Source organism: Pomacea canaliculata, linkage group LG1 (assembly GCF_003073045.1).
Source record: "Pomacea canaliculata isolate SZHN2017 linkage group LG1, ASM307304v1, whole genome shotgun sequence".
In the NCBI taxonomy this organism is placed as follows: Eukaryota; Metazoa; Mollusca; class Gastropoda; order Architaenioglossa; family Ampullariidae; genus Pomacea; species Pomacea canaliculata.
Genome location: NC_037590.1, coordinates 22,058,378 through 22,083,847, shown reverse-complemented (window position 1 = coordinate 22,083,847; position 25,470 = coordinate 22,058,378). Strand labels below are relative to the sequence as shown.

Below are 25,470 nucleotides of genomic sequence, written 5' to 3'. Positions count from 1 at the left end.
GTCCAATATTTCACGGACTCACAAGTGGCGAGGGGTTGCAGCAGACGTCCAATCAATGGCGAAGGCCGCGGGGAGAGTCCGCCACGTCAGGACTTGCCGATCGCCATTGAAATCGGCTCTCCACAAGTTCATGTTGTCCGCAACATCTCTCCACAAGTTCATGTCGTCCGCAACATCTCTCCAGGACTTCGCGGCCCCAACATTTCTTGCAAAAGTTCGTGTTGCCCTCAATATCTTTCGACAAGTTCACATAGCCTGCAGCATATCTCCATAAGTACTCACTGTTTACGCTGTTAGCAACGTGTATCTTAAAGTTCATCTTGTCCGCAACATCCCTCCCCAAGTTCACATCGCCCGCTGAATATTTCCACAAGTATTGCTGTCCACGTTGTCAGCAACGTGTCTCCACGAGTTCGCCTTGTTCACGCTGTCCGCTACATTTCTCCTCTTTGTTCAGTTCACAAAAGCTGTCTTCAAATTACACTGTTCAAATCAATTCTAGCAATGGTGGACACTCGGCATCATCATCATCATCATCTTCTTCTTCATGAAAAAAAAGTAAAATTCAGAACGATGATAAAAGTAGCTCCGTGTCTCGGACAACACCTTGGTTCAGTTTAACCAAAGGTAATTTTAAATAAATTCTCCCGTGTGGCGCCTCGCGAGGCGAGCACTAACAAGATTCACCATTCGATGTTTATTTAGTTTGACGAGAAGTTGACAGTCAACAGTGCGGCCTCGGGTACATGATGCAAACAAAAGTTACCGCTCCGTGGGGCTCGATAGGGCTGTAACCGAATCTCTTCTCACCTCAAAGCGTTGGACAATGATGCTTACGTCACTGGAGAGACATGGAGCGTTGGACAGTGATGCTGACGTCACTGGAGAGACATGGAGCGTTGGACAGTTATTATCTCCCTACACACAGCTTCCTCATACATTTTGTCCCATGACCAATTAGCCATCTTCACGGATTGCTTTTCAAGCTGCATTTTCCACTTTCGGTTACAATTACTTTCCAATCACGTCTTGGGAAATAAACACCCATCTAGCTGCCTTCTTCATTTGTCCTATCTTTCAATCTGCCTGCCTCCTGCACTTTGATCTTTATTATATGTAAATCTAGCCAACCTCCCAACTTATAACTTACATAACGCCAGCTTGCCCCTATGTTTACACTATTGCATCTTTTTTAAAAAAAAAATTATCTACAGGCATCTCTTCTTTCTCCTTCAGGACATGCTATACGACCTTTGCCGTCAGGGCAAGATATAGGACGTTTACCATCAATACAAACTATGTATATGACCCACACGATCGTGGCAAGCTGCATCCTGGGCCAGTTGGCGGTTCACGTGCGCAAAGTACACAGTTTTTTGACCGTCGTGTGCTCGTTACCGGCTCTCAGGCCCCGTGACCTCTGCCGGAGAGCGCCATTGAAACATCTCGAGACGTGGACAGCATTCGGGCCGCTCACGTCATCACGATGACAGTTGAAGATGAATGCGAATCTGCATCAATTTACCGAATTCTGTTAAAAAAAACCAACAACAAAACACACATAGAGTGATAATCCTCAAACTGTTCCTCTTGAACCGCGAGACTTGTACAGCCATAGACCATGACATTGTTCTGAGCATCCCGTTCACTGTTCAGATTTAATTTCTCTAGGAGCACAGGCAGGGGAGCCATATATATATATTGCCATGTCGGGAAATAAGCTCGCGAACATCTAGCCTCTGTTCATCAGTCCACCCATTCATAACTAAAACGTCTGATACAGAATTTTATCTCGCTCAACCACTCATTACGATCATTTCTCCTGTAATTTATCGCCGTCTTCGTCTCTGCTCATCTCCTCCGCGCCTTCATCACCATCACGCGAAAAAGGCGTCAATTCCCGTCAATTATTATTTTTTTTACAGGAGAGAAAACAGTCAGCAAGATGTCTGACGTGTCGCTGCCTGTCACGTGACGTCGCCCGCTGATGCTTTTCATCGAAAGAGTCCCCATCCCCACATCCCTTTTAACAGCTGCACGCTATTTCTTATTTTTAATTTTTTTTTTTTTTTTTTTTTTTTTTGCGTCGCAAGCGAAGAGGGTGCGCGTTGCGGGACGAAAATCTTGGGAGGAAACATATTATTCCCTCCGATTAAAAGCGCGATCTTCCGTAAACACGGACGCGCGTGCATAAAATGGAGAAGACAGAGGTTCCGCGAAGGCGGCGCAGCGCAGCATCTCGTCTTCTGTTTGTTCAGACGTCCTCCGCATTAGCGCTCTCGCCTGCGCCACTAGCCCATCAGCCCCGGAGAGGCGCGGCAGTCGTGAAAGGAATTCTCGGCATGATTAGAAATAAGTGCCACTTTAAGCCCCATTTCAGCAAACTGTTGACAGAAAGGCTAGGGGCAGAGATGAGGCCATGGAAGGGGGATCCCTGATGTCCCCCTCTTCCCTTTTCCCCTTTCTGAGAGGGTCCAAGCGGTTCTTTTCAATAACGTGTGGCTGCTCTTTTCGTAGTTGTCGAAATGGGTTTTTTTTTTTTGTTTTTGTTTGAACGGGAACCCGTGATGTGTTGGATGGACAGCTCAAAGAGTTGTTTTGCTCAAATATTAGGCAGTTACAGTTTTCTTTTGCTCGTTTTTTCGTTCTTTCATCAATTGCTATGTATGTATTCTGCCAATATTCTGGGTTTGAATCTCACAAATAATTGGAATCAGGGGAACGGGAAATGTAGCAGAGCGACGTCTGGCTATTACTTTGCAGTTTTCAATGGTTCAAAAAATTAAAGCAATAGACCCAAGTGGTTCACCTTGCCTAGGGGATGACATGGGAAAGGCGAAACCACTATCTCCTTTCGCTACTTTTTTTTTTCTCGCCCGATATCCCAGGTTCCCATTGCTGGCGTTGATCAGGAATTATTTGCCTGTCATTGAGACTCGGACCAACGAGTTTCTGACTACAAGGACTAATCATAATACTTAGAAGCCTCTCCAGCTCAAGATGGACTGTTGGTTATATCTGATGATCAGCGTTCTCTGATCAAATCTGATCACCAGCATTTCCCTGCTACATTTCCTCACAAAGAGTCCAATAATATTTTCTCTGAGACCCAATGTAATCGATTCATCCGAAGAACACAACGAAGTTGACATGAATGCTGATTTTGATGCGGTTTCACAGGAGCAAACCATTTACGGTAGACAATAGCTGTAACAGTAACAAATAAAAATCTCGTTTCAAAAGGAACGGTTGAGACACCGTATAAAGTGCAAGTCAGTGAACATAAACCTTTCTAAAGTAGGTGGAGAGGAGGAGAGGAGACATTTGTGTTTTACGCCAAGCTAACAACGACGGCAACATGGCAGCAAACGAGCCTGTCAGGCTGTAAGCGGTCCCGCTGGACTCTGAAGACGAGAAATCGAACTTGTTGCTGCTGCCTTTCAAAAGGTGTAGTCGCACGCTCGAAGACGACGTAGCGATCGGAATCTTGTGGCCCCAGTTCCCTGACGGCAATACTCTCAAATGCACGATAGGGAAAGGTCCGGAAATTGCCGAAACCCCGAGAGACCGAAAGTGGAAGGGCAGATAACCAGGCATCCATCGACTTGGCTTACTTTCCTTTGCCGATTGGCAGACCGGGAGGATGTAACGGGATCAAACGAACATCTTCTCGCGCCTTTTTATCGGCTGCAATTGTCCTGTTGAATTAACCCAGTCATGAGTCAGCAAAATCTTTGTTCTCGGTTGTACAGTCTGATTTTCTCATGTCGTGTGCAAAGACAAAAATACACATGCAAAACACGCACACACACAGTAAACGGAGGTTTAACATACCAAGAAGCATGAACACCAAAACAGATAACAACAAATCATAGCTCATATATTCTTTCAATTTTATGTATATCAATCATTTTGAAGCCGTTCACCGCGAAATTTTCCTGTGTACTGAATGTGGAAAAAAAAAAGTAAGGTATGAAGTTTTACCATCACCATGTGGTCCATTATCGCCTGGCCACTGACTGCTGGCTTAAAGACTACAGGGTGTCTGTAGTCAAGTTTGTGCCAGGCTGGGCACATGCCTTTGTCATCCCTAAGCCTGAAGCTGCTGCTGAAGATTTTATGGACAAAAGGCAAACCCACAATTCTACAGTTCTCTACTTCTTCTCACCCCCACCCCACACACACACAATCGTGGCATTCATACAAAAAAAATATGAAAGACAAAACAAATATAAAAATAAAATAAAAATAAGGTAAGGTACGAATATACGATGGATTAACTGTGAACGCCATGTCATAAAACCGGGAAAGGAAGCGAGGTTGGAGGGTCGCTACTAGGGAAGAATAGGGTGTTGGAAGTTACAAAAATACCCAATTAAATAAATCCGTGCCATGTGGAGGATAACAGATGTGTTTGATCGCAAAGATTAACCATCACAATGCTGTGACAACAGGGCAGATTTGAGTGTTCTTGGTCATGCGGCTGGACGGGACACGGCAGACACAACGACGTAAATAATTTGCATAACTTCACCCCCACCCCGTCACCTCCTTTTTCCGGTTTTATGTCATATCATTGAAAGGACAGGAAAAAAATATCTATACCAAAAAAGACGCTGCGTATGTAACCCATAACAAGTGACCGAGTTCTTGTGCTTCTCACGCTCTGCCTGTGCCTTTCACCTGACCGTCAGCTTGTGAACGTCGATCACTGCACCACGACTAGCCGAAAGACTGTACAGGACACAATGTTGTTTAGTCTCAGACAACGTTGTCTGGCGTCACACATACCGATGTCAATGTGAAGGGGAAAAAAAGTATGGACAGGATAGCAAAAATGCTTCGCTCAAATTCAAATCACGGAATAACTACACCCGGTGCTACACGTCCTCCGATATTTTGCTGAACAGGGAGAGGCAGATCGCGATGGCATTAGATGATATAGCCGGTGTGAGGAATAATGAGGATGGCAGAACCGTTCAGGACTGTCGTTGGAACACAGACGCTGTAGTCAACAAGTCTGGCCATCCTGGCGGCAATATCTGCCAAGTGAAGACCGAGGATGACCTTGTCAGTATATAACAACTAACACCTTACTTGCCACTGTTTGCCTACAACTCACCTCTGTTTAAACAGCGCCTACGTCAGCACTGTACGTTTCTGGACATGTTTAACAAATGATGTTACCAAGAGCATAAACATTAAAGGGTTCTTTCTTTACCTCTCTGCCATCCGCTCTGTCTGTGCGTGTGTATATTCACGCGTACTACGGTACCGGCCCTAACTCCAACAAAGCCGACGTCAGCCTAGATGTATTTATTATGAGTTCATTATATCAACCTTTTAGCAATCGCCCAACACTTGTGTGCAAACTCAGTGGGAGGTAGGTAATGTACAATAGAGCAAATACGCCGGCGAAAAGATAATAATGAAGAATAAGAAATACACACATTTTATAGCATTAAACAAAGGGGAAAAAAAAACAATCATTCAAGCGTTTCTTCATTCGCTTATCACATATCGGAAACATGTAGCCATGACATCTTTCTGTTTGTTAACTATACATAACACTGTCTTGGTTCGTTAAACAAAATAATGTCTGACGTTTCACCCTGGGTCTGTCATGTATTTCTATCATGTCACCTCAGTGCTGTCTCACGGTTTTCCGTTGTACGGAACGGCCACAATCACAATGATGACGACGAACAGGAGGACGATGACGATATAATACCCTGAAATAGAAAGATAAAATCAGTTTTAATATACAAAATCTAAGAGTTTTACCAGTGTTGCCCAACCTTTTCTCGCCTGAGGGCCGCACTGGCATAATATAAATTCTCGCGGGTCAAAATTAGCGGTTTTGCCAGAATCCTCACGTTCAAAATGAAATATATTGTGTCTGGTGAAAATGAAGCGGGCCGTAGTTATACTGAGTTATACTAACCACATGAGCCCGACTTCCTGTCCACAATAGCAATGTGACGTGTTTCTCGCTTCAACCGGCTGGTGGTTCCGTCCACGTGATCTGTGATGTCATCGATGATTTCTGCGAAATGACAATGAAGTGTTTAATGGTGTGTTTATGTTTTTCGTCGTTTGCGTTGCCTTCTCCCAACCCCCTCTCCCCCCGAAAAAAATCCTGGGTAGATTTACTGAAATGAAAGCACGCGTAAACATCCATACACTCTTTCACCCACCCATCTTTCTCTCGCTCGCTCACTCGCACGTATGCACGAATTACTTGTAAAGTGCACGCATACCTATGAACGTATAAACAGTTTCACGGAATTTTATGGAAAACAGGCGGGGGTCTGTGTTTACCGTTTTGCGAGTCCACTTCATTTCCGATGTCTATGGCCATCTGCTTCTGGCGCCCGATCACCCTCGACAACGCATCCAGACCTCGATCCTGCTCTGCACGCGCGCAAGAGAGAGAGAAAAAAAAAATCCTCCGTTACACAGGCGGCAAACTTGGAGAATCAGCTACCCGTACCCACGAGGCTGTCTTTTCACCCTCTTCCATCCCCCTCCCCCAAAAAAGACGCTAACAATTCATCCACACAGAAGGAAATGTATGACACCTCCTCACAACCTCAGCCACCACCCTGGCGGAGACGAGATGCTGAGGTTTGCGTGCGCTCGCCTGGCTAGACAGACAAATACAGATGGTTAATGAGCAAGCATCGACTGCGCGCACTGGGACTACAAATCCCACATAAGGGGCTGCCAAGGCAAATGCATCTCGACGTCTCTGGTTATGATGTGCGCTGCGCCCCCGATACCGACGCGACGCAAGGCGTTTGCACGCGTCACAAATCTTCTGCACACGTCACAACCAGGGCAACACACCACCGAACGCGAGGCAAGTCAGGCTGCCATCACGTGATTGTTTTGAAACTAGGGAGGGAAAAAATCCGTCCTGGGATAAGGGTTGGGTCGAGACCAACACCTGAGCGGCGATTTTGTTCCTTTTAACTCAACAATAGCCAATACATTTGCTGCTGAGTCAACCTGAGGGATTACAAATGAACTGAACGTACACTGTGGGTGCACGACAAGCACATAATAGTAACGTAATAACTGAACGCGTTTTTTTGTCAGAAGATGCATGATCTTGAAGCACGGCTGGACCCCCTCTGCTTGTCAGTGCAGGCTTCTGATTGTTTGCTAAGCTGACCGCAGACATAGACCAATTAACCTTGCAGATGTTTACCATCTCCTCCTGCTCCTCAGTCTCAAAATATCTCCAACACTGGGAGCAAAAACAAGCTGCTTTTAAGATTTACAGAATACCACCACCCCTCCACCCCTTAAAGAAAACTTCTCTGGGAAAGTGAATTTCCAGCCTTCTTTCTTCAACGTCTGCTCCCACTTGTTCCATGTCAAAGCAGGAAGCTTGTGTTTTTGGACCGTAGCTCTGATTTGGTCAAGCTGACATTTAATGAACCTCTGCATTGAACTCTGATGAAAAAGAAAGAAGTCGATCACAGAAATGGCACTGCAATCTCGAGAAAAAGGTTATTGGGGTTAAGTTAAGGAAAACGAAGATTGATTCCCCCTTCCCCTTTCTTTTAGTGGCATGGTGATGGAGCAAGAGAGTCCATGCTTCGGTTAAAAATTAAAAAGAAAAAAACGGACTAAGAGGCATTCCTTCAAGAATCAATATAGGCTGACGTTTCAATACCAGACGCTGCCCGACGTATTCCGCACGTAACAGAGATTGCAAGAAACGCACCAGAAAACGATGGCCCAGGCAAACCGATATATACAATCAACAACGCCGGCATTCGCACGTCATATATGTCGCCTTTGAAGTGCTGTTGGCAAGCCGACAGCCCACCGTGCCAACTCTCTGCTCTTCCTCGCCTTCTGGGCTGCCGCGACCCCGCTGGCGCAAAAAGAAACGCCGCGCGGCAGGATGCGGAATGTTCAGGCACTGCTTGGGATGCAGGGGTGTTAACACAGTGCTATCTCCACATGGCCAGCGCACAAGGCGACGCGGCTTAATTCCCAGTGGGCAGAGCTCCAATCAGCTAGAGATAACAAGCTGTCTCGAAGATGTTAACCATAAGGTTCATTTTATCTAATAGGTTTATCTCTCATTATAACCTCTTTCTTAAAGAAGCTGAGGCGAAACAGTCAAGGAGAGGTTTTGGGAAAAACCGTCAGCAAAATAAATAAAATAGAGACAACCTAAAACATGCACATTTTAGGTTAAAACTCCGCTTCACGCAACGCTTGATTCAAGCCTCCAGCCAAGATAGAAATCTTAAAGTGACAGTATCCTGCAGAAATTTTTTGTTGTTGTCTTTGTTGTTTTAAAAGACTTTTACTTATTTTTTGACAGGATAATCAAATATAACTGCATAAAAATGCGTCTTTTGTGCGGTTGAGATGAAAATGTTGACTGTATTCAATTACTTTTATAAAAATTTACTTTTTTTTTTTCAAAATAACTTTCTGACAGTACTGAAAAAAATCCAACACTTGTATATCTTTGTAAAGTACAAACTATTATCTAAAGTTTAAAGAACGCTCATTCTGATATCTTTGAAAGTCTTGGAGATATGTCTGGTCAAAGTGGGAACCCCATGAGAGAACACTCCAGAAAGTAGCGGTTTTGGGATACAGCGGTTGAGTTTCATATAAACAGATTTTGATACTATGATATATAATACATATTGCTTGAGATGGGATTTTGGTGGAAAAAGAGAGTTTTGGGGTTAAAATAATTAATTTTTCACATCTACCCTCACCAAATTTAAACTTAAATAAATTAGAAAAAGAAACATTTTCTCCAATAACAGTGTTTGGCCATGGTGTGTTCACTTAACGCAGAAAATATCAGGACATGTTAAATCTACGATAATAAAATTTTGTAGTCATACTCACACATAAATAATGTACAACTAAAAGCAATGACTTGTTGATATAATAAGTATTATTTAGACTGTAACTAGCTTTTAAAAAAGATTTTTCTTTTTGTCCGACGCAATCCTGGGGAGTCCCCACTTTGACCACAAATATTTCCTAGACTTTCAAAGACATCAAAATGATCATTTTTGAAAATTGAGATAATAATGCGCACTTTGCACATACACTGAAATAAAAAATCTATGAGTTTGGTACTGTCTGAAAGTTTTTTGAAAAAAAAGTACATTTTTCAAAAATTCATTGATTACAGTCACAATTTTCATTTTAACAACTTAACATTTTTAAAGATAGTTATTTTAAATTTGATTATTCTGTCACAAGTCGTTTAAAAATCTTTTAAAACTTTTTTTTATTTGGGGGGTGGGGGGGTGCGGTTTGCTGTCACCTCAATCGTTTTACTCACATTTTGTCAGATGTATGACCTTGACTTGAAAATAAGAAAAACCAAAATCATTGTCATTTACAAAAAATCTGATGACGGTGATCAGCTCTAACGACTTTAACCGTTTTTCACACAGAAAAATATTCTCAGAACTTCGTGTTGGGAGACTGCTCTGCCAGCAATATTGGCAAAGGACGATGCTGGCCGCAGGCATCTACACATCAAGGAAACTGTCGACACGGTTCGCTGCACGCGCAGTAATGAAGGAGCGTCATCACAATGCGGAACGATCTGCAAGATATGCGTCACAGCATCGGATCCACCTTGCTATCTGCACAGCGTAGTTCAAAGAACGGAAGAAGGAGGAAGGAAAGAAAGAATTTATGACAAGAGAGAAAAAGATTTGACAGGAAATGACGGTAAAGCACTCACCATCAAGAATTTGTTGCTGTTGTGACTGTAGCTCAGTGTTGCTCACGTTTTCGAGGGGATCTCCCTGACCCCACGGGTCGCTGGTGCTCCCGAAGTCTTCAGATTGTGGATTTAACAACGCTCTCCTGTTAACACACACACACACTTGTTTTGGAGCAAATCACTGTGAACTAGTAAGGTTCGGTTTTGTTCCCTAATGTGCAAACTATGTGCAAGATGCTTTTTCCCCAAGTTGTGGGAATATTTCCCTTCTATTGTCGACCTACAAATCGCCATGCACAGAAAGATATCAACAATACAACGTCAGGATTTTACACGTTTTTGTTGTTGTTTTTGTTTGTTTTTGTTTTTTTTTTTGGTTTTTTTTTTTGCGTTTTTGTTTTTTATCAACGGATACCGGCAGGTAGGCCTCAGACCTGTTTCTATGCGAGACCTATACACGAAGGTGCGTGAAGACGCGCGCAGACCACACTGCTCCCACTTTAATCTAATTGCACGGAAATCGTCGCCCAGTATATTTTTGATTAAGCTCAAGTGTAACATCAACTTCAAACAGATTTTAGCGCGCGGGAGGAGCCGACGAGGGCGATGATAATGACTATACCAGTGCAGGTGCAAGTGATAGAACGGCAAGCAGCGCCTCGATACCATCTTCCGGGACAGCGGTGCGCCAGGCAAAGCGGTGCTGGTGGAGTGGGAGTGTGCGGGTGGGTGAGTGTGTTGCTGGGTAGGCTAGTTAGTGGATGCAGGTGAGGGTCGATCAGAGAGACCAGATGCACACGAAGAATGACATTGAAGCAGACGCTATGGTCAAACTGCCAGAAAAAAACCCGAATATGTGTTCTGTTTTACAGCACCATCCACGAGTTGTGCCAGAAAGTGATCAGAATCTACCATCAATTATTATTACGCTTCAATGTTTTTAAAAAAAATCCCACACATGTACAAGTGAATTTAAAAAAAAAAGCAAGGGAGCACATTCCACAGTCAAAAAAGACAGCAATCGTGAACGGCTTGAAACCAACAAAACTCGCCCCTCCGTGCGTTCCGTTCGCTTCTTTGTCATCGCGAAAATGTCACACGCGTGCTACCTGCGCCGTGACTTGCGTCTCGTCCTTCTGTACAAGTCTCGCGATTAACCTTAGGCTGCGGGACCACGTACGGTTCTAGCCTCCCACTTCTGCTCCCAACAAGCCCGAGGCGTTGCGGGGTGGATGCCATAGAAGTCTCCCTCGAGTTCGGTCACATGCGTTGAACCCTCTGGTGGGGTCAGTCTCAGGCTCGCGTCCAGCCCGTGACTGTCGACGTACACGGTGGTCTGCGCTACCGTCAGTGTCATCGCTGCTTCTGAACTTACGTCCTCAGGAAGGACACCAAGCTGGACTGCTTTGGACGGCTCGGGAGTTGATGGGTGAGGGAGATCAGGTGGGTTGTGGTAGGGAGAGGGTCACCGGTGGGCGGGTGGCAACGATCTGGTTTCTGAGCGAGTCCGCGACAAGCATGTGGGAGGATGTAGAGAGAGGTCAGGCAGATTCCATGGCTCGGTGCGGTTGGTTTTGCTAATCTGACTGTTTGCGCGGAGAATCAAGCCCTTATGACAGGCTGTTGATTCGCAAGTGGCGGGAAATTACGTGGTGTTGTCACAGCGCAGCGCGACCGCTTCTCAAACAACTCCAGGTGAATTCTTCGTCAGCAACCCCAACCCCTACCACCACCCATCCCTGAAAACCGCCTGGGGCGTCCGACACGAGGAGATGGATAAAGGTGGATCTCTTCCCCTTTAACCTCACCCCTTCACTCTCTGCCTGCTCAGTGATTTTAAGAAAATTATTTGCTATCCGTTTTACAACTTCTCTCTCTCTCACACACACACACACAGAGAGATGCACACGCTAACTTCGGAATAATATATCGAAGAACTAGAGACTATAGGCAACCAGCCTAAAGGCAGCCAACGCTTTACTGCGGCTAGACGAAGAAGCTGCTGCTGATAACAGCAGTGATTTGATGCTTATATATTTTTTAAGAGTCGGGAATAATTCCAGTGAATTACAAATGATTCCGCGCCCCATCACCGCCAGTTCCAAACAGCATTTCAAACAGCTCCAACCCCTACCAAAGGGAAGGTAAAGAAAAAAATACCAGTGCTTTCTATTTATTGCAGGGAAAAAAAGGAAAGGGCTCTGATTTGTAGATAGCACAAAACGAGAACAGCTGATGGCGATGTGTAAGCAGCAGCAGAAGCAGCAGACAATAACAGCTGTTGGGCTATCACTTGCGAAGAGCGAGATGAGGAAGCCTATTAACAACCTCGTAACCTGGTGGTGGGCTCCTACGTGATGGCAACCTTCTCCGGACTGCTCGGACTGCTGCTATCTTGTAATCCTAGCCTTGACCTAATGATCCAAAACTAATCCCCATCCCCCAAAGAAAAAAAAAAACCCAGCTCGAATGGTCAGTGCATCTGGACAATAAATTATGAGGTTTCTACATTCTACTCCTTGATTTTACAAACACAAGAAACACTGGGAGAAATCTCTGAAAAGTATGTGGTAATCCTTCAAACAAGTAGAATAAAAAGAAAAAAAATGAATGAGGTACCGCTGATATTAAACTTTGCGACATGAACCCCAAAATTACTAAAATTCTTTATAGTGCTTAACAATCCACGTATTTACTATAGAGGTGGGGATAGGTGCAATGCGGTTTGAGCGCTCGCATAAGAAGTACTGGCATCGTGAACAAACCAACAAGAGTAAGAAGAGCCCTCTTAGTAAGTGGGTAGGAAATTTTCTGAGCTTCCCATGGAGAAATGAAAAGGCAGCGATCCGACCAAACCTAACATCCTCCACTCGCGGGGTGACTCACATGAATACACACCGCCGAAATCGCTGCTGTCTGTAACCTTGCGTACGATCCGCAATGTTTGCTGAAAAACTCCCTCAATGCCACACTGCTCTGAAAAACTCCCACAATGCCACACTGCTCTGCACTCTTCACCTCTCCAGCCGTCTTTTCAGCATCCTCGACACTTAAGAAAGGTGAACAGCGTGCGCATCACGCCATCAACAAATGGAGAGGAGGAGATAAATGAAAAGAAAAAAAAAAAGGGGGAAGACAAATCTTTACGTCTGCTTCAAATCAAATTTGTCAATATGGGCGCTATATGTACCCCGACGCTCCATTGTTAAGTATTTATTGTCCTTCTCTGTATAAATGCAAATGACAGCTCCGTGGATAGTTCTGATGGTGAAGTGCACTCAAACGGTTACTTATTAAAGCGCTGTCTTGAATACTATGAATTCCAAATGAACCTTGCTGAAATTTTCTTGTAACTGCAAATCGAGCAACACACACATGCACGCCTGCCCTTAACTTTCGTGCCAAATATGTCCATTTTTTTTGGTAAATTTCGCTGCACGAGCTTTCCTTTTGTTTCCGCTACTGTGCTTTTAAAGCTGTTGATTAAGAAAATACTATACCTCTGAGCCACACTGGTTATTCCAAGCTAGCCCTCGTGCGTATTTGACTAGTTCACAAAAAGAAAACAAATTGACTTTGTACTCGATAGAGTTTTAGAAAAAGGTGTGTCCTCCATGAAGATCATACTGCCAAAATGTGTGTTCTATCGCTGCTGGGTGCCTCACCTCTGGTCACCCCTTTTGTCCCCAGTAAAATAAAAAAGATCAACCAAATGTCATGCACTCATAGCAACAATATCCACATAAGCCCTTATTCTCGTTGTTTTGTTTACTCTGATCTTTAGAAAGGACCGATTGTTGGAAATGACGGTGTTTAATCGCCACGTCAACGTTTGTTTTGATTACAAGTCTTCAGTACGTGCATCTGCTCTCCTTCCCCCTTCCACTCTCAGCTACCCCCACCACAGTCTATACAGTCAAAAAATGCTTGTAATCGGCGACTGCAAGTATGGTATCCTTTACCTCGAGAGATTGTTAGTACTAACCAGGTGACAAAAGCCAATGGCAGTGAAAGGGAAATAACTCTCCATGGGGCATATCAAACTCTTCATCTCGATTACTACCCATTCTGCCATTTCAAGTTATTCTAATCTCTTTAATTCCTCATTATACAACCATGATCACCACCATCAACCCTCAACAGACTGACAGATTTTCTGGACATTTTCAGCAATGTGGCTTCACCGTTAAATCTGTAGTGATCCCCCTTTACTACTGGAACATTGTGAGTTATTGCAACTGTTTTGGAGATTCTTCACAATGGCTTATTTGTTGATATTGTGCTATACAAATCACCTTTATTCTTTAATGATTAAAGATTACACATGCTAAGGTACAGTCCAAAAACTTATCAGTCAGAAAAGCATTCACATGAATATGCATGCTGGTTACCTATAGTCTTTTTAACATTCAGCTGCAAACACACACTTTCTCTCTCTCACACACACACACACTCAATGTTAAAATACCACAAAGATGAATAAGCATACAGTGGAAGGAAAACACAAGCAAGGTTTCAGATACAGCAATGATACACAGCTAACACAACTTGTCTGCTGTATTTGACATCTGAGACAAGTTATATTATATTACATTGCAGTTCGTATCATGAAAATTGCTTCATTACAGTTTTATATCTGTTAATGTACCATATATACTTAAAATTAGACATATTTAAAACAAAACTAAACAACTTTGAAATGAAAACATAATAAAAATCACTTTACTAAAGTCTAAAGCAGAACGAAAATGTATATCCATGAAAATTACTTGAAAAAGAAGCTTATTGCAGACCACTATGCAAAAGGCTAGATAATAATAATGATGACAGCCTTATTTACTATGAATTATACCCAATTCTTGCCTGAAGAGAGTCAATTACGAATGTTATCACATATGTTCATGAATCTTGATGTCATGGAAAAAGATCTATGTTTTTAAAACTATAATTTTTCAAGCTATTGGAAGGATATTATGTTCACTAATAGTCCTACAAAGAAAAATTACAGAAAGGACAAGTGAGAAAAGGAGCTGAAGATGCAGCATGATGCAAAGCCTATATAAACCTGCTCTGAAATGCCTCAAGACACTTTTAGGATTTTTAACAGATTCTTCTTGTTGCTAATTTGCAAGTGGCAAGACTGATCTTACCTGCTGGATGGCTGGATATATCTACACAATATAAAAGCAGTTATGCACTTTAATAGTTATGTCCACTGCTAAAACAAAAGAGTTAACTCTCTCCTGGCCATATCACTGAGTCCCACTTTGGAGGAAGAATCAATTGTTACAGTCCACAAGATGTGTAAAGACTGAGTGCAATAATTTCAATGTTTAAAAATTATGAAAAGCATCTTACTAAATGGTGAACTACTTGCTTTTTTTAATTTATACAAACACTTGTTTCATCCACCTTCCTTTAGCCAGTTACACCTGCCTAATCTCATACACATTTTCTATATTTTGTGAATACTTCAGCACCTGACAAATAATTATAATAATATAACATCAAACTTAATATACTCAAAATATACTCTCTTTAAAGAAATGGAGGGAAAAGTACAATAAAAGATGAAGTACAACAGATATTTGAGGTACAGAATTGTATAAATATAAAAGCCTGCACTTGACTGGCACCTAATCTAAATCTAACCAGCAACTAATGGTCCATACATAAAGGAACTTTCAAATAATAAACTTTAAAAATACTTTTTAAAAAGTGCTAGACAGAAGTATTTCTGACTGACACATACCTGCTATCTCCACTGTCATTCTTGAATGCCTGATCAATGTGTTTCTCTTTCGTGAGAAGGCTATCTAGCATTTGCTGTCGGCGTTCAACTTCTCTTTGTGTTCTAGTACCATTAAGAAAAACTGACCATTCCAGATTTAAGCAGAATTTTAATATCTATATAACTGTGGACAAACATGTATGTACACCATTTTGAACAGCTGCAGCCAGGTTTTGGTTGTACATACATTCCTATGCGTGAATGTTATACATTCTTGTAAGTAGGATGTCTGAGTATCTTCTAAGTATTTTTTACAGTCTGATTTAAAATGCAAAATGAAATTATATTTTTCCCTTGCTTGATTAAAAGTTCTTTTCTGGAATTTAAAGAAGCTACTTAGTATAAACATATACTTTAAGGATACATGTGATATGATGATGAAGCTCTTATTAAATTCTGTTTAAGACGATTCAGGTCATTTGAAAACTGGCGAAGCGATGTTCTTACGTTAGCAGACAACTGAAACAAAAACCAGTGCAAGTCTAGAATGCAATCAATTTGAAATTTGAAAAAAAAATGTATGCAATAAGAATACTTGGGAGCAATTAGAGTACTGGTACCTGATCGATACCAATGTGATAAAGTGTACTTTCCCAGTTGACCCAGTAGTTAAATTGATTAAAGCACTACCTTTACCCTTTTGTTTTGAAACTTTCCTGACACACATCACTTTTTTGTCTTTATGGCATAAAGATGGTGATGATTTATTTTCCCACTATTTATCACAACACCGTAATAACTGTAGCAGCCATTTTGACAACATGATGTTAAATTTATATTTATGTGTTTCACAAACTTTATTTTGGAGTATAGAGAAAACAGCTATTTCATGGACAACACCTGGACCAAACAGAGACAAACCAGTAGAATCTACATAATTATAAGGCAAATTTTTAATAAATAGCATTTATTTGATTAACCTTCGTGTAGTTTGAACTTGTCCGGCTGTGCTTGTTTCTTTCGTTGATAGTTTCCATAATCTTCTGCCCCATCAAGGAGCATGACTCGTATTCACTCAACCTGCATGCAATAAAACTTTAGCAATGCATTACTCCCCGTAATTATATTATGATGAAAAGACATCAGTCTTCGTAGCAACAACAAAATTAAGTCCCACGCCACCTTTGAAAATAGAATATAGGTAGAGTTTACCCTTCTTTGGGGCGTGTCCTAAAACAATATTGCTTCTTTCAATCATGTTTAAAGTGACATCAGGTCTAACTCTAATTGAAAACATTTAAACTAATGTGTCACTAATAAGCTTCTTTATCTCCGATGGGATTTCAAAGATTTTATTCCTTAAAGGTGCAAAAAGAAAGGGTCTGGCAGACAACTAGCAATACGAACATAACGACAGGGTACTAAATCACATGATCTATGTCTCAAGACAAAAAAAGTCACAGAACTCTTGTGGCGATTGTTTCTTATCTTTCATTATAAAGTTAACAAAGTAAATAAACATAAAACATATCATAGATATACAAAACTGTGTGCTAAAAAAAAAAGCACAGTGAAAGGACCAAAACAATTTTATTCATACCAGGAATCGCTCGCCATTGTATACACGGAAGTTGCCTCCTAGGTCATTGCACGCATGCGCAGTTGAGATATGACCTGAGTTCACGACTGTTTCTAAAAATAATATCTCGCGGTGGCTTTTACTGAAGTACACAAGTAGAATATGTGACGGTATGTCCTATGACAAAATGCAACTTTCATGGAAAATCTCCGCAAGATATGCGTGTATCCTTTAGGAAGGCGGTAAAACTTGCCGCCTTCTCAGTTATTTTCCTTATATTAAATGCGTTAGTTGGTTTTGAACTTTTTTCGGATGATCATGCACTCGAAAAAGTTTTGGGACGTCCCAGACACGACAATGGCGATCGGCAGGATAGGGGCCTAGCAAATGCTAGCTCAGCTCACTCGTTGTCTCATGACAGCAGCAAAGAATTGCCACGTGGGCCTGCGAATGTTCATCGAAAATTGGCTCCAGATGATGACATGAGAAATAATTTGACGAGATCTCTTACGGCGGGAACCGGCGAAAAAATGTCAACAAAGTTGGCTCAGGGCCAGTTTTCCCACGCTCGGCGGACTGAACTTTCTGATGTTTTCATCAGTGTGAAAACAACGGGCATGTTCCACGCGTCTCGCCTGCAGCTGGTCGTGCAAACCTGGTTCCAGCTTGCAAGAGATCAGGTCTGAAATCTGTGATTTTAAGAAAAGATAATTCTTATGAAATTCAACAGGTGTCATTTAGTTTACTCACTTCAATCTGTAAATTTGCTATGTAAAGTGTAGTTTTTATTTTAATTTTATTTATAATAGGCAAAGACTGTATAGAGAGCTTTCATTGATCATGTTTTTGATGCTTTTTCAATTCTTAGATCATAACTTTATTTTTATAATCATAGTTTTAATCTAAGCTTTACATAGGTAAAGGTAAGTTTTTATACGACTGTGCAACTAAGGTGCATCATTATTGTACAAATGTCATACTTATTTTTATAAAAATGAAAGTGAAAAAAGCTTAATAATAAATTAATGTGCAACAGTCTTCACTGTACCAATACCTACAAAAACTTTTGCAGACATATTTTTTTACGGATTCTGAGGACAAGGAAATGAATGAATTAACAGGTAAGATGGTAAACTATTAGGACCATTTTTATCTTTTATATATTTTATATGGACTGAACCTTAGACATTTCATAGTGACTCAAGCTTTCAAAATTATGCTTCTTTGAAAGGAATGATAACACATACATCTAATAAGGGTAGTGTATTTTGTGAAAGAATTTAAGAAAAATAACTTCAGAGGTGTATGGATTTATTTCTAAATAAATTAGGTACTAAGATGAACAGTACATTAAATTACATGCTTATGTCTGTTATAAAAACTCTGTTTAGAATTATGGGCTTGTCATTTTACGAAAACTGTTTTATAGCTTAATTACTATGCCCCAAATTTTATTTTACTAGGAGGTCACCTTGTAAACACCAACTGCTCATCCAGTCACAATCGGTAAGTGTAAGTACAGGCAAACATTAGAGTAAAATTGTTGACTTTTGTTTATAACATTTTGCTTCATCCTTTATTTTTAGCAAGGGGTATGCAATTTTTAGTTTTTATGTAGTCATTTGCAATTTTGATTGCTGTTTTGTATAACATTCTTATTTGTTTTGTATGTCAATTATGCATCTGTGTTTAATTACCCTGTGATTTAAATTATTTGTTGTGATGTTATTAAAGAATAGCATAAGTATCTTTTTCTTTAAGAAAGTATTTCAAATTAGAGATAAAAATGTAGAAATGTTAAAGTATAGTTTGTGAAATTTTGAGTGGTTGTAGTTGGTAAGAGGGGTAGATGTGTCTGTATGAGTATGTTTTTAACATACCATTGCAATTTTTCTTTCAGTCAGTCTCTTTGCTGTAAGATGTCTGTTGAATATGATGCATACCTTGCATCCAAAAAGAGGTATGCCCATTACCCTGGAATTTTATTTTGAAACATGTTTAGGTCGTAAAGAATAATACTTTTGTTGAGCAAAGTCTTTTCTCCTATGAGATAAAAAAATGGTCTTATTTGATCCCATTCTTTACACCTTTTTGGACAGGAATTTTTTATATCATAAATTTATTTTTATTTCTGCAGGTGGATGTGTCATTTTGATGATGACATTTATGTCAACATTCCTGTTCTAATGGAGCTATTACAAAAGTACAAACACACAGATGACTGGTATTTGGGGAAACCAAGCCTTCGCCATCCCATAGAAGTTAATGATTTTGAAAACCCAGGTGTAAGTAAGCCTGAATGACAGATAATCAAAATTTAATGAAAGGTTAACAAAAATATTTGTACATGCTGTAATTTGTAAAGTAGAATCACAAATCGATGCTTATTCAGACTTAGCTTGACTGCTGGCATGCCAAGATAAAACTTTAGGGGAGGCATTTACCATAAAGAGTTTTTTAATTACTTAGGGCAATAATAGCAATTATGAATAGGTATTTGTAAATGTTTGCTTTTATAATAGGATGCACACTCTACTGTATTTTATCTCTGCAGGCAAAGATTACATTTTGGTTTGCCACTGGCAGTGCCTTTTGCATCAGCCGTGCATTGGCTTTGAAGATGATGCCTCATGCTGGGTGAGTTGGACTTGAAGAATTCTTTGAAAGCTTGATGTAACATAATATCTTAGTAGATGCAAAGAAGTAGTTTTAGATGTAACGTCATGTCCTTTTTTTGTTTGTCTTATTCCTAACAATTTCTTTTAAAAAAATTTCTATTGGTAGTTGATCTAAGGTATTGCTTGCTGTGGTGATGGTCACTGCTGTTTATAATCATCATGATGGCACAATTATTTCTGTCACTTTTTATGTTTTGTTTAAGAAAATCTTGTAAAAAATCTGCATGCATCAGTTGCTTCAGTATTTTTGTTTCTTTTTTTATTTGTATACCTAATGTTTTCTTTGCTTTTAAAATTTCTTCTTCTTGATTTGCTATTTCTTTCTGTAAAATGGATTTTGTTTTTAGTGGAGGGCGTCTTATGACACTGGGGGAAAAGCTTCGGCTGCCTGATGACTGTGTTATGGGCTATATCATTGGTAAGATACATGCACAGTAAAATGGCATTTGTTGTTGTAAGATTGATATTGTGTACATTCCTGCATGCATGAGAGAGAATTGTAATATCAGTGGTCATCAATATATATATATAAATACCTACAAAATGTTCCTGCTCGTGGATGCATGTTTTATATACCACTGATTTTTCTATTTGTGCAGTCTCCTCCCGTCCCCAAAATCTCTCTCACGTGTGCATGTAGACATATATATGTAATATAGAGAGGGGGATACATATATTCATATCCACTGATTTTACAGTGAAAATTACAGTAGTAAGTAATATTTTTGTACCTAATATCAAACAGACTTGTCTAGTAAAAAATAAGCTTAGTGTGCACTAGTTTTCTTGCCTTTGGGGCAAAGTTGCTTGGGTCATTCCAAATTTTACAAACATAGCTCATTGCAATAAACTTCTTGTACCATCTTTTTGGCAAGAGGTAAGGGTGGTGACATAAAGGGGTATATGGCTTATAACTGGAAGCAACTTTTAGGGAGATCTGTTCTGCCAAAAAATGTGACGATTTGTGGTTGACAAGATAATTGAGATTGCAAATTCTTACAGCATGTTGAACACCATTAATTTTATTGGAAAATAAAGGTGTATTAACGCGCAGATATGAGAGTGTAAGTGTCAAGTATTTATTACTTACTATAATATGACATTATTAGTTTTCCCTTTAATCTTGGCTCTGCAGTATGACAATACTGTCTGGTAAGAAAATTGGTGACAGCAATACAAGAAGTAATAATGACGCTAGTGAAAGCAAGACACTCATTTATTTTATTAACTAGTGTTTGTTTTACTGGTGGCAATGAAAGATGAGTCAGATATACAGAATAAAATGTTGGTCTGTACAGTGGTCTTTTTGCATGCCATAAACATTGCTTAAAAACAAGAAACACGAAAAGTATTAAGATGTTGCAGTGATAACTAATATGCTAGGATGCATAAGTGAGGAGGCTTTTGTGAGAATGTGTCTAGAGTTTTCAGCTCGGTAAAATGCTCATAATACTATTAACAGCTATGTTGACTAGATATTGTTATTTTTTTGACACTCCTCTTTTCCTAGATTGTATAAGTGCATGCAAACATTGTTTACATTGTTATTAAAACATGATTATTGTTTGCTAATATTCAGTGCTGTAGAATAATGGAAGATTTTGGACTTTGCAGACCATGTGTTGAGAAAGCAGCTTACTGTGATAGAAGGGTTTCGGTCTCACTTAGAAGCTCTTTGGCTCATTAAACCTTACCAGCTGAATAAGCAGGTCTGTGTTTTAATAGAGAATCCATATTTAAATTTTGCAGTGTACCTTAATGCATGCATATATAAGAATAATTGTATACATAGTATTTACGTAATGATAAAGACATCTGACATAGCTGAAATGCTCATGTATTAAATGCATTTGGTAAAGTGTGTAAAGAAAGTCATTTTTTAATATGTTGTTTTTAATATTGTACTCTTTCAATATTTGTTAATGAATGTGAAATGGTTTCATATATGCTCATTTCTAAATATGCAAACATGACTGTCAACAACACATTTTAAAATTTAAACATATTTTGTTACATATTCATGTCTATTGTTTTTTGGGTTTTTTTTTTTTTGACAGATTACTTTCAGCTACTCAGAGTATGGAGACAAAGTAAATGTTGTCAATGTCTTGGGTTTCTCTGTGGAAGAAGACCCCTCAAGGTTTGTTTATAAATGCAGTTTGTCAGCTCCTTATAGTTAAGGTTCTTGTTTATCCATAGCATTTTTCCTTATTCATGTATGACATAACTGTAAAGCCTTTAAAAAAAAAAGTTACACAATTAAAATTAATTTGTTTCATGTCTCCTAAGCTTTAATAATAATTTTTTTTACTTTCATTTTCTTAAGGTCTCATTGATAGTCCATATTTTTATATGGGTTGGGCTCCAGAGAAAGCATGAGCACTTTTTTTCTGAGCATATTGGGCTGTCTGCAAAGTTTTCACACACAAAGAAAGGGATACAAGCAGTAGGTGGTAAAAATACAGACCTAAAGAGATGTCACTGTCTATATGTTACTACTTTCATAATAACTTAATATTTTATTTGCACAATTTTACAGAATGAAGTCCATCCACTGTCACCTTTTCCCAATATTTAGGGAATGCCAGAAGATACAGCCCTAGAGGATACCTTCATTGGTTCAGTTGATTGACGTGCACATCATTTTTGCTTTATACCATGGATATAATGATATAGTCCATTTTGATTTTTCCCAGCAGCACTCAAAGCATACATGCATGCACACCAGCACAGAACTTTTTAGAGTGGGCATCAAAGACACCTTAAGAATACAAAACACACAATATATGCACACACACACAAAAGGTAGAGGAAGCTGAAGTACAAGGAGAAACACACTGATGTCCAACCCAGTAAACAAGTGTTACTTCCAGAAAAAGATGTCAACAGAGATACAAACCCACAACATCTGATTTTCAGTTGTAGTGACAAGTGCTTTAGCCACTGCACTACAAACTGCCCCAAATATATATACTTTTCATATTTGTTTTCATATACATACACCGTTTACTCGTTGGATGGAAACAAGATATTTTTTATACAAATTCTAAACAGTTTACAGTCATTCCGATTGTGTCCATGAATTTGAATGTTTAAGCTTCCCCCCTACCAATCCCTTTGATTTTGTCAGGTTGATACTTTCTAGAAATGTCATCAAGTTGTTCTTAGATTTGCTTTACTGAAAGTACAAATAACATGCACATTATTGTTTTCTTATCACAAAGGGATTGCCCAATACCATTTATGCTTTAACATTTTAATTTTTTTGTAGGGAGAAGTGATTTTGGAATTTGTGCTTGCATTAAATATATTTTCTGCAATACAAAACAAATTTATGTGAAAAAGTATCAAGGCAGGAAAAAGTTCTTATTCCAAATTTGATGTGTGTACACCATATTAAAAATATGAACAAATACATGCTTTTCTAAATGTTTCAAGTAGCTAATTTCTTTGTCTCAATTTTATAACAAAATATTAAATTGCCAGGGAACAGCATGGCAGGTTTTACTGCTTTAAAATGGCCTTGATGTTGGAACAGGGTATGTCCTTCAGTGTTTTTGCTTAAACATAAGTGAGTGAAGCCACTAAGGTGATAAAGTTGTTAGAGAGAATAATTTTTTTCTCTTTTTCCACTCTCTTCTCCCACCGTTGGTTTATGGGACCAGTATTTTTCCATATATATATATACAGGAACTGCTTAGACAATGTATATATTTGTGTATAAAATAGCATACTCCTGTCATAATTTTTTTTAAAGCATTGAGTTTGTATGATTTTTTAAAAATTTTGATGCGACATCCTATACAGCTTTTTTGTATCCCATTAATCAGTACACACAGAACTTCCAGACTAATAGAGGCATTTGTCCTTGAAGCTTTTTAATAACATTTAGCATGCCGCTGAGTTTAAACTCAAGAAAGTCACATGCCTTTCAAATGCTCAGAACCGACCAGTTACATTGAAAGTGGCTGTACATTTTCACTTAAGGGGAAACATTTATGCTAAATGTACAAAATGTCTTTAATCGTATGTGTGATGTTTCTTATGCAAATAATTTTTCTTCTTTTTATAAGATTGTTTTGTTTTCTGAAGATAATTTTATCAGTGGGGCCATTTACTAGTCACAGATTCATGGCATGTCTGGTAGCTTTTAGAACTACATATTTTAAAAACTAAATAAATGTATATCTACAAAAGCGTTAAAATATATATTTTTATCATTTAGAGATCAGTTATTACTTTAAAAAATATGTCCTATTTTTGAGTCACAAGAAATGTTATTTATGTTGTTGGCTATCTTTAAGATTGCACCCAAGCCAGGAAAAGAACTAGCTTTCCAAGAAATTGGTTCCTGGACCTGATTTATGTATGGTGTTATTTAGGCTCTTTGAAACCACCTTTTTCAATTGCTCTGTCTTATGTCTCAAGAGTGGAATAACAAGTGTTTGTCAAATTATTTTGTGAAGAAATGTTACATGGGCATCCTCAGGTTCTACAGTCTGCATAATTGTATTTTCTGTCTCATTGTAAATATAATTTTCTTGTAGACTAGCAAGACTTTTCTGCATTTGTGAATTTAGGGATCAAAGATATTGGTTGTGACATTGGAATATAAAGAAAAATAACTGTTCATTATTCTTACTGTTACTGGTGTTGTGAACTATCTAAACATCCTATATCCAGTTTCTGTTTTAACGAGTTAAATCAATTTTTTTCAAACACAGTTCATTTTCTTTTGTTTGTTTATTCTAAGTAGACCATAAAAATTGCTAAATAGTATTGACTTAAAAGAATGATAATCTACATATCAATGATATAATACAAATTATGCATTTTGTGCTGCAACATCATAATCCATGATGGAGAGTGGTTTAAGATCCTGTTCTAACTAAAGAATGATTCATGTTAGTCTTTGGTTATTTTGTTTTTATCTGAACTCCATTTTCTCCGTTTCTGTTTTTTTTCATGTGCTATTTTTTCTTATACAAGACTTACGTGTAAAATATTTGTGGGACTGGGAAGAAAGTGAAAATAGACAGTCCCTTTGCAATGATAAGCGTCGTTCAATGTGCAGGGATAGTTTGAATGGCATATATAGATGGTATAGCGCATTAAAATGTGAAGCTTTCCAATACCTCACCAAATCCAATGGTTGTTTTAGCGTTATGATGGTTTACAGTTCTGGTTGTGTCATCAGTTGACAACATACAGCTTGCTTTGTTTATAAAGTAGATTTGCTGAGTATTTTCTCACTGCCTCCAAAAGTATATTTGCATGTATCACTTTTTAGAATTTGATTTTTATGAAATTTATTGCAGTTATACAGATGTAATATTTGTGATAAAATTTTGGACTTTGATGTTATTTGCAAATTTTTGTTCTCTAATGAACATGTTAACGCTGTTCAAATAGCATACTTAACTGCATTTAGAAACCCTGGTCCAGATGCTGCTGCATTTTAACACTTATGCTTCTGTTACGATATTAAATGATTTTACATTTCAACAAGGTGTTGCATCATTTTAGTGTGCCTGTTTGCGCGCGAGAGCCAATACAGCTAAGTTTGAAAGCAGTTCTAATATAGCAAAAAGAAGACCAACTGATGTTTAAAATCAATAAGCAGTTAGGTTAGGTCAATATTTGCCACTACAGACGTGTACCTCTGCCTGAACTAGGTAAGAATTACTAAGATGAATAACGAGCATATCAGTAATTTTGGAAAATGTAGTATCTGAGTACAACTTTGAACGAA

General features: G+C 39.1%; 2 protein-coding genes across 3 annotated transcripts; one reads left to right on the top strand and one right to left on the bottom strand.

Annotated features, from left to right (window-relative positions):
• Positions 1-5,301: 5,301 nt before the first annotated feature.
• Positions 5,302-17,195, bottom strand: LOC112561697 (syntaxin-8-like). 2 transcript variants are annotated; one of them, XM_025234315.1, is made up of 9 exons: positions 17,062-17,195; positions 16,442-16,541; positions 15,886-15,980; positions 15,483-15,584; positions 14,881-14,901; positions 9,749-9,873; positions 6,322-6,414; positions 5,945-6,046; positions 5,302-5,732 (listed from the first exon to the last, which is right to left on the bottom strand). In XM_025234315.1, the coding sequence occupies exons 1-9, from the start codon at positions 17,076-17,078 to the stop codon at positions 5,656-5,658; spliced, it is 732 nt and encodes a 243-aa protein (XP_025090100.1). In that variant the 5' UTR covers positions 17,079-17,195; the 3' UTR covers positions 5,302-5,655. The 2 variants fall into 2 exon arrangements, with proteins under 2 accessions (XP_025090100.1, XP_025090109.1); XM_025234324.1 differs by lacking the exon at positions 14,881-14,901.
• Positions 17,188-25,226, top strand: LOC112561686 (fringe glycosyltransferase-like). Its single transcript, XM_025234305.1, has 10 exons — positions 17,188-17,720; positions 18,113-18,161; positions 18,504-18,546; positions 18,941-19,000; positions 19,178-19,325; positions 19,595-19,677; positions 20,066-20,136; positions 21,333-21,427; positions 21,776-21,858; positions 22,258-25,226. Exons 1-10 carry the CDS (start codon positions 17,220-17,222, stop codon positions 22,319-22,321), a joined length of 1,197 nt encoding a protein of 398 aa, XP_025090090.1. The 5' UTR covers positions 17,188-17,219; the 3' UTR covers positions 22,322-25,226.
• The last annotated feature ends 244 nt before the right edge of the window (positions 25,227-25,470 follow it).

Bases quoted from the DNA above. Each gene is read 5' to 3' on its own strand.
- LOC112561686 (XM_025234305.1), top strand. From the start codon at position 17,220: ATGACAAAATGCAACTTTCATGGAAAATCTCCGCAAGATATGCGTGTA. The intron at 19,678-20,065 runs GTGAGTTGGACT...TTTTGTTTTTAG, and splicing joins AAGATGATGCCTCATGCTGG to TGGAGGGCGTCTTATGACAC. The intron at 21,428-21,775 runs GTCTGTGTTTTA...TTTTTTTGACAG, and splicing joins CTTACCAGCTGAATAAGCAG to ATTACTTTCAGCTACTCAGA.
- LOC112561697 (XM_025234315.1), bottom strand. The intron at 9,874-14,880 runs GTAAGATCAGTC...GTGTGTTAACAG, and splicing joins TATATCCAGCCATCCAGCAG to GAGAGCGTTGTTAAATCCAC. The intron at 5,733-5,944 runs GTTAGTATAACT...TTTCTATTTCAG, and splicing joins CAGGAAGTCGGGCTCATGTG to GGTATTATATCGTCATCGTC.